The 9,835-nt window shown below is 39.3% G+C and overlaps 1 protein-coding gene across 1 annotated transcript; it reads left to right on the forward strand.

Annotated features, from left to right (window-relative positions):
• The first annotated feature begins 4,091 nt into the window (after positions 1-4,091).
• Positions 4,092-9,829, forward strand: LOC103471180 (TNFAIP3-interacting protein 3). Its single transcript, XM_008420026.2, has 7 exons — positions 4,092-4,356; positions 7,253-7,403; positions 7,835-7,978; positions 8,146-8,274; positions 8,653-8,853; positions 9,062-9,187; positions 9,407-9,829. The coding sequence occupies exons 1-7, from the start codon at positions 4,190-4,192 to the stop codon at positions 9,632-9,634; spliced, it is 1,146 nt and encodes a 381-aa protein (XP_008418248.1). The 5' UTR covers positions 4,092-4,189; the 3' UTR covers positions 9,635-9,829.
• The last annotated feature ends 6 nt before the right edge of the window (positions 9,830-9,835 follow it).

The following is a 9,835-nucleotide window of genomic DNA, read 5'->3' on the forward strand; positions in this document are numbered from 1 at the left end:
TATATACTCCCCCAAGGCACCCCAGCAAATGATTATGCTTTAGTTTCTATCTTGTGTTCTTATATTGCTACTCCCTCAAGTCCATTACAAAACAGACACTGAATGGTGCATAGCAGAGGTCTCTAATCTTGTTTCCCAGGGTTTATCATCCTGCAAGCTCTAGACAGRTGGCTGATATCAAACAACTGATTTAAATAAAAGGCTTACTAACAGGTTTCAGCAGAACTTGTTGGGATGCTGAGAAGCAAATGCAGTCAGTGGAATCATGTCAGCTGGAACAGGCAAACTTCTAGGGTCAAATCCACAGTGATACGGTTATTTTGCAAAATCAAGATTCTCTGCTTCCTTTCCGCCTCTTGTTCACACACACATACAGTTTTCTGTTTAGTCAGGRRAAAAAAAGAACCCTAAGAAGAAACTGGCTTCCCTCCTCTAGTTCTTAAGATTACTCTCCGATTACTACAACCAGGACTTTTAGATTCCAGATAGTTTCTTGTACACAAGGACATTCACAGACTWCTACTTGATTGTCTCTATGCTCTTAATTCCAATTAGAACCAAATTATTTGAGCACATTTGTACAATTTCAAATAGGCAATGTTCTRGAGTTGTTTTGCCTTGAATCAAAAAGGTTTGAATTCTGGCCTGAGCCTTGTGTGTTTATACAATATTTTATTCAAGTGTGGGCTATCTCTGGATATTATGGCTTCATCTCACAATCTAGAAACACGCACTTCACATGTTAGAGACATGTTTTTGTGCCCTCTATGTTGACTTGCGTCAAATAATAGAAGGAATACCTTGTGCTTGTCAAAGGGTATATAAAATCTAAATATGAATCTTCKTAAGTATAAACAAATGAACTTTTACTTGTATGTACATTTTCCAGCGGCGTGCTTGATGATGATGCTTTCACGATAATTACAAATTTTGTCGACAACCTGTTACCTGAAATTGTTTTTCTTACATATTTACATTGTTTTTAAAGGACACACAGGGTTTATGCCTAATAACGCTCTCTGTCATGTTTATGTCTGCATGCTAATCAACTTCAAGTGTTCAAACTGTATTTCACATTTACACCGTCATATGCATATGAAATACCTTTTTTATTCTTCAGAGCGGCTTATTGTTGCTCTGTGGGATTTCATCTAAGTACTTCCTTCATTTGATATTCAGTAGTTCTCCTGTGCTGTTCCCAAATCACCAGTAGCACATGCTTTRTGATCTAAAGAGAGGGAGTGAGWGTGTTAGCCTGCATGTGGGTGGGGGTGCAGGTTGACCTGTTTTCTGCCCCGTGCTTGACTTCYCTYTGTCATTTGCAGGACTGAGCATGCTAATACACTGAATCTGTTTAGATGCTATGATCTAAACAGATTCTTCTCAACCACAGTAATGCCCTTACAAAGCACAATAGGTCTGTTATTTTTCCAAMAGAAAGCGATGTGGTTAGTAAATGCTGAGTAGTCACTGACCCAAGATGACTCTRTCAAGGTAACATTGCCTGGAAATAAAAAGCTAAAACACTGATTGCTGTTATTCCCATGACCATTTGAAGAGCCAGTCCCTTTCCCCTTTCAGCTAATGAAGAATTTCACTCAGACACATGGGAGAAGTCGTAAAGAAGGCAAACCGTCCGCCACTCAGTCRTCCTCACTCCATGGGACACTCACGATTCCTCTCTACGATCTCTTGTTAGACCAAAAATCAATCCCTCCATTGAGTAGCGGCCCATTTGTTCTTGGCTTTGACAGAGACTTGGGTCAATAAAGGCAGAGCATCGCTACTCCCTCCCACCAAAGCCTGTGCTTGGCAAAGCAATTCTGCGACGGGCGTGCATGATAGATGGCATAGACATGTGAATGGGATCACTGAAGCAAGTCAGAGTTAGACTGGGCAGCACTGAAAAATTTTTGTTGCATCTTCTGCTTTTATATTATGGCGTTGCAACCAAATGGTAACACGACTGCAACTTCGATTGAGTAATGTTTTCTAGCATTTTTTCACTTTCTAGTCTAACYTAGTTAACATTAATCTCTTGTCAACTTAATTAAGGAATCAAGGTTTTGTGTGAAGGTAGCTCTATATGCTAGCATTACTATCCTTATTAACCTGGAAACGTACACCAACATTTTAAACTACAATGTTTCATGCTTTTACATTCCTTAGCTAAAATATATTTGTTTCTATGTCACATAGAGGAAGCTTGTGAGGAATAATGTAGATTTTGTTTGTATTTTCTACCATCACAATATCATACTTTTCTCTAGCATATGAATCAAAGATTTCTATTTAGAAATCCTTTGCRCACACAATTGGATCACCAGCTTAGCTAGACAGCCACAAATATTTGGACATGTTGTAAAATAGTGTTGCAATTTTAATATGCCATATATACCACACATATTCATCCCTACAGCAAAACTAGAATAGTACCTAATGACTCAAGTGTTATTTAATATAGTGCTGTACCATATAGATGTTAGGTTTTCAATAATGAAAATTTACTCACTTTGGCCTGCTGTATACCTAAAACTCCAATTTACATCAGTCCAAATTATGTACTAACTTATCAATTAAATTTTTTCTCTTTTTTTGCCCCGTCGGTCAAATAAGACAAGAAAGGCAATTATTAGGTATAGAAATTACAACAGAACAAGACAGTGATATCTTGACACAATGCATCCTCTATTAACTTCACAGAATATTGTGAAATGTTTACTTTTTGTTCTAATAGACATGCTGTATAAAAATAGGAAATGCATAAAAACTTAGACACATCCTTGCATCACTTGCCAGATTCAGCATGTGAATTGGAATGACTGATTTAATTGGAAAGCATCTTTGAGTGTCCGGAAAAGCACCATAACTTTGATGTAACTCATTAAATTTAATTACTGCAGCTTTAGGAATTTGCTTTGTGTTGGTTGTTCTACTTTTAAGAAAGTGTGTTGCTGCTGAGCGGTGCCTTTACATTAGTTATTTGCATATGTGGTAATATATAAAATCTGTATCTTGGAATGTAGTTAATACAAACAGATGCTTGTAAATTCAGTCATAATAAAATAGCTCACACTTTTTCTAGGGTTTTGTTTGGACCTGCTTGCATGGTCTTTGCCTAACCAGCCATCATCTCCATTACTTTTAAATATAAATAATTGCTTTAATTACACAATCAGCTTGGTCCTTGACCAGGAATAATATCTCTCACTGTGTGTTCACCAGGTTAAATTTGACTAATTGTAAAAAAAAAAAAAAAAAAAATTCTAAATTTTTTATAAATCAAAGTGGAATCCATCTCATGTTTATGCAACAGGAGTTTTAGAGAGAGCTTCGTCAGCTTTAAAGCAGCCTATTTTTATGTTAGACACCACGCTGCATCTACTGTACCTTTACTGTTTAGTAGGCTGAGTGGTTCTTTAACACTCCTCCTTTACCCTAAGAGGCCTTGAATCTCTTTAGATTTAAGACTAAGAAGGTTAGAGTGTCCTCCAAGCAAAGTTGGCATTTTAATTTCCTTCGTGTAAGTAAAAGACTGCTTAGCCAGGCTAAGAGGAACATAATTAACAAAAATCTTTTTAATTCATTTGTTTGTCCCTCGGAAGGGAGCTCTGCTTCAGTAATTAACCTGCTGCAGTTTGCCATCCTCTCCTCCTCACAGTAATGAGCAGACGAGTGGATGTAGTCCTGACCCTATCATTAAGTGGCATGAATAAATGTGTGCATTGTGATTATTGTCATTATCATCATCTTTTGCAGAAACTCTACATATTTAATTATGTTTCCAAATGTAGCGTTTTAAATCACTCAGTAGAAAACAATACGAGAGCTGAGCTAGGACAAATAATAATAATAATAAAAAAATCACCCTGAATGGACTTCCCCAAACTCTCCAAATGATGAACAGTCAATTGTCTAAACATTTCAAGGACCGTCAGCTCACGTAGTGAGCAAGAGGTACAGCACTTGAATAAGTACCCACAGAGGGACAGGCCCTCCTTCACATCGAGTTGAAACAGCAAGTCCGTGTCACTTCCTTTTCCTTGCGTCATGTGGCTCATGGTCGCGGCAGCTTCCTCTTTTGCTTCACATCAATACTGACATYAGTGTTTATGCTGTTCCGCCRCATGCCGAGCCAGGAGTTGATGAAAGAAGGGCTTCAACGAAGACTTGCGCAAGGATTTTAGAAATGTCGTCGGTCATGGACGGAGACGTGTTGTCATTGTCRTCGTCTTCATCATTTCCAACCTCATCAGCAGCAGCGGCAGTGGCAGGAACGCAGCAAGATGATTCAGCTAAGGATGAYGGCAGTCTTCCTCGGAGTCCAGAAGAACACACATCTACTAAAGAGCTATGGTTTGTATACAACAGGTGTTAATTTCCTACACGTTGAAAGGAACACAGGAAAACTTAATTTCTTAAAAACGGCCTGACTTATTATAAAGGATGAGATAAAATCTCCCCTTTCAAGCTGTTTGGCTGTTTTTTTTTGTTTTTGTTTGTTTAAACATTTTGTAAAAGCTGTTTTCTTTATTATTATTTAACTCCAATAGTAAAATAGTCTAAGATTATAGATTGACTTTCATTTTCAGACTTTTCTAGTTATCTAAATTATTTTACAGACAGAATATTAAAAAAGATCAGGATAGATGCTCAGACAGTTGAGTAAAAGTTCACCTCCGTGAGAGGCGGGGATGTTCGGGGACTTTGGAGTTTCCCATGAGGTCACAACAATGTAGGCCTCAGTTCACTGTTTCACAAATCCCACCTGACAGTGCTGTGAAAATAAGAATACGTTTTGAAAATGTCGTACCTTTAAATCTGAAATGGTTTGTATTGAACATCGTAAAGATGAGTCTTTATGGGGATCACGCTGAGTAAAAGGCACAGCTTCACTGCTTGACGAAGTACTGAAATTATTTAAAAATAACCACTGCACAATAGTGAAACGCCAAAACTCGGTTCCCTTTTAGGAGTTTCAGCTGAAGCCGTCGCTCCCTTTACTTCTGTAATATGTAACTTAATTAACATGGCTGCAGAACAGTGGCATTGTGGCCTCTATCCCCATGCTTTAAAACTTTATAAAACTGCGTCACAGTGCTCACGGGACGTCAGGAAGTCAGAAACAAAAAACAATTCTCACACTGTCATCACAGATACTTGCATTAACTGCAGCACCAATAGTTCCTCTGAATAACCTATACTGAGTTGCCAGAACAGACTTTTGGACATGCACTGGTTGTCATTTTAGGACATCCTCGCTACATTTTCTTTCTATTGAATTTGAACTTCGCCTTTTTCCCTAAATTTCCCATATTGTAAAACTGGTGATCTGAGTGATTCACATGACCTGTCTTGTTGAATACAGTGGAGTGACGGAGGAAATGGATCGTACACTTACAGAAATATTTTTCTGGGTTTTTACTTTCAGATATGTCACTTCACTAATACGGTTTTTCACACAAACCTTATGTCAGTTTTAAAAAAGCACCACACGTATTAGAAAATGTGGTTTCGATATAAAAGGGGAAGTGCTATTGTTTACAGCGGGCCTTTAGTGTTTCTGTCAGTTTTGGAAAGTTTCCTTCCAACTGTTGCTTAGTGTTTTAGTAAATAGACCAAACACAGCATTGTTTCAGCAGCTTACGCAAATTAAAAGTTTCAATGGGACGAGCGTTCTCTATTCATTMTTCAGTTTTGAGAATGTGTCAGCCCAACTAGAAATATACAATAAGAAGGAAATGACATCTATAGTATTTGTTTTTGTGCTTGCCACTTAAAGCTAGGTCTAAAAAAACAAAAAAAAAAGAAAGAAAAACTGTTCATCTGTTTGTTGATGAATCAGTGAACATGATGTGAACAGCTCAGGCTTATTTAAAGTTCCCCTCACACAACAATGTACTTACCATTTGTTGTCATTGTACTGAAATTAAATGGACACTTTGAGTTCATCTGTGTATCTCAACCATTGTGCAATTCGTCTTGCCATTTGCTTTGCTAACTTAAGATCATTTTGTCAACCAAATATTTAGTTTGAAACACTGACATAAATGAATGAACAAGGCGGAAATATTACTTTTAAAAAGAAACCCCCATTTACATAAGCTAAATTATTGCTGTTAATTTTTCACCATGTAGCTTTACAAACGACACCTCATGCAGTTCTCAACCTTGGTTCTTTGGGGCTCTGTCCTTTCTATCTTGGCTTCAGCTCATCTTACCCAAATGTCTTCAGCAGCTTGAATAAGCCACTGAATTAAGATTTTTTTCAGAAAGTCAAACTTTGTCTACAAAAATGACAAAATATCATATTATGATCGATCACTTGGCATTTAGATTTCGATTGCTCAGTGTACAAAACAAAAAACACTTTGTGACTGGCTTAGCTGAATGCATTTTGTGTTATTTTGGCATTAATCAGACTTACCCCACATGTTGCTACCTCCATTTATTTTGCTTTATTTTGCTCCGTGAAATTGCATAACTTTGGTTTTCTGCGCAGCGGGACACTGTACATAAGTGGATGAGAGCATGTATTTGTGGAGGTGTTTTGCCCTAAAGCCGATGAGAGRGGATTTCAGATAAAGACTCTTTGTAGTACTCTGCCCCGGATGGTTACAGTAGYCCAACTGTATGCTCGCGTGAAGAAGCCCGGAGGGGAGTTTTATGCAGCGTTTCCAGCTCCTCCATGAACAGATTCCCTCTGGGCGTACATCTCCTGTCAGCATTTTACTGCTAAAGCAAGACCACACTACAGATCTGGCATGGGAGGGAGGCTTGTTGGACTAATTAATGAACGCAATTTTTTTTTCTCTCTCTTTCTCTAAGAGGTTCTCTAGAAATCAACATTTTTTCCAGGGATTATAAGAGGCAATTCTTCCTCATGTTATGAATATGCAAATTCTTTATCTGTGACTGTAAACAGACACTTTTAATTGTCTGATACAGAGGAATACATCACAATTTGCACAGTTGTGTCTTGCGTGCATAATGTGTCTGTGTGTGTGTTTGTGTGTGAGTGTGTGTGTGTGTCTGCGTGGGTATGCATAATAGCTGCTATTTGATTCTCTGGAAGTGCACTCTGTGTGAGTGGGTGTTCAAAAGTACCTGACGTTCTTTTGTGCATACATGCTTTTGCTTAATAATAGAAATCCTTTCCTAATGTTCATCCTGGTGGGTTTTTTTTTTCATGGCGCATTATAATATCCTCATTCTGTGTTGTGTTTTTTTTTTTTCTTTTTCCCATATACAGGTCAGAAAATGCAAGCCCGATGGGTGACAGACTGTTGTCCACAGATGAACAGGTCACTTTGATCACTGAGAGTCTGACGGTCACCTCCACCGACCARGAGAAATTGCTGCTGCTCAACAAGAACACTGAGCTCCGCAGAGTGAACAAAGAGGTAAAGCGTCTCACCAAAACAGCAGCTGATTGGAAACTCTGCAGGTCAACAAATTATTACTGATGTTGGCAATTATATCTAGTTCTCGCTGAAAGCTGGAGGAGGAATGTAGGCGCTATGTGGAAAGAGCTGTAGTGAAAGTGGTTGCCACCTTTGCCTCCTAATTTTAATACCAAACTCCTTTGAGATTTAAAATATCGCTCGCCGTACTTCCTGCTCCCCGCGTTGTCGTGGTGACAAAACGGAAACGAGAGCAGTGATGATGAAATGAATGATGTTATTGATTACTGCAGTGAAGGTTTTTGCTGTGGTTATATGAGGATGCTGCTGCTGCTGAGGAGGATGATGATGATGATGATGATGATGATGATGATGATGATGATGATGATGATGATGATGATGATGATGATGATGATGGTAATATCCCACAGCTGATGAAGCTTAACGAGGACTGGGACCAGGTTTACCGGAGCGCCACACTGGGTCTGCAGCGGAGACTGGAAGCTTTGGAGCAGGAAAACGGCGCCATTAAACAGCTGAACAGCCAACTGCTCCTCAAAGTTGAACAACAACAAGTAAACACAGCAAAACTTCAAGCACCCACACAACCATGAGCTCACCTCACTGGCTCTTACACTCCAGTGAGAGCGGGTGTGGAACGCTGTACACCRGGGAATCTATAATGATGGCAGTAAATGAGGTTTACCCGTTGTGATGTCTACAGCTGCCTTTTCCATTGCAGAGTGCAAAGGAGTATTACGAACAATCGCTTATGACAGAGCTGAAGAAAAACCAGGAGTTGCAAGAATATGTCAGATTGTTGGAGAACAAAATGCACCGCCCAGAGAAAGACATTTCATCTGTCAAGCAGGTTGTTGTTTTATCTGCTTGGCAATCTTATTTATTCTTCACTGTCTTGCAAATGTATTTGTGTTCCCTGAGCTTTTAGATGTAGTCATGTTGCAACCATAAATGTCAGTGCATTTCATTGGGATTTTATGTAATGGAACCAGCACAAAGATGCGCATATAGTTGTCAAGAACATAAAAAACGGTGCAGAGTTTTTCAGACTCAAAGAGTGAAACTTTTAAAAAGAGAAGCCAGTAAAAATATATTGAGGTTTGTGGCTGCAAAGTGATAAAATCAGGAAAAGTTGAAAGGGCAGAAATATACTTTTGCAAGGCCCTGCAATTGATTTCATTTGTGACTAATCTGTTGCCCGTCACCTTTTCTTTTATTTCCACTGAAGGGGGCCTTTAGTGCTGCGTCATGTCCCTCCAGTGGTCAAATTTCCAGATACATCCCATCAACCTCCTCTTTCATAGCTTCTCCCTTCTCAGAGGCGGGATACAAGGCAAAGGGACCAACAATTACATCACTGGGAACTCTGGGAAACTCGCAGCAAGAAGTAAAAGATTTAAAGGAGCAGCTGGACGCACTTAGATGTCAGGTGGGTCTCTCTCTTCAGAGCAACTTCAAAAAGGAGAGGGGAAAAAAAGAGAAAAACATGGCTGATGTCAAATCTCTGTTGCTGGGTAAACTTTTACTTAATGTTCAAGCAGAGTCTTCAATAAGAGGGTCAACTGCACCACCCAGTGGTGTCACAAGTTGTAGGTCTAACACTGGCTCACTGCCATGTTGCTGTCTTGTGTTTGCAGACTGAAATTTATGAAGCAGAATATCAGACGGAGCACAACGACCACAAGCACACGCTGCAGGAGAACCGGAGGCTCAGGAAGAAGAGGGAGGAGACGCGCCAACAGGTTGCACTACTGCAGGAACAGGTAGTGTATTCATTGCCTTTTTACATGTATGCAGTGACACATGCATAGATATGCAGAGACTGTGAATACTCTAGCCTCTAACTACAAACATGTATGTTCTAACGGATGTCGGACTGATGAGAAACGAGGAGTAACAGGAATAGATTTTTTTTTTTTCCGACTGCTTTTAGAAATTGTTTTAAAATAATAATCTCGTTCATTTCTGCGAAATCCTTTCAGCTCAAGATCTACGAGGACGACTTCAGGCGGGAGCGGTCCGATAAACAGATGCTGCAGCGACTGTTGTCGCAGAAAGCCTCCCAAAACAAGGACGCCGTGCTTGTCCACCGCTGCAATAATGAGCAGCAGCTCCTGGAGGGAGAGAAGAGAGCACAAAGCGGGGAGAAAAAAAAGCAGCACCACCCACTCTGCCCCAAGCATCCCAACAGGGACAAAGAGTCCAGCTAAAACACCAGCAAAGGATACAACTATGGACTTGTCAAYGAAAACTGTTGATTGGTTTTTCATAACCAGCTTTCGTTTTAGGCTAATAAGACAAGAATCCTGACAAATGTAGAAAACGAAAGTATGAATTTGTATTGACTTTCATTGAAAAAATTATGTATTTTTGTACCTTATTTAATGCATCCATCTATTTTCTTATATATA

The sequence above is a fragment of the Poecilia reticulata genome, linkage group LG10, assembly GCF_000633615.1.
Source record: "Poecilia reticulata strain Guanapo linkage group LG10, Guppy_female_1.0+MT, whole genome shotgun sequence".
NCBI classification, from domain to species: domain Eukaryota; kingdom Metazoa; phylum Chordata; class Actinopteri; order Cyprinodontiformes; family Poeciliidae; genus Poecilia; species Poecilia reticulata.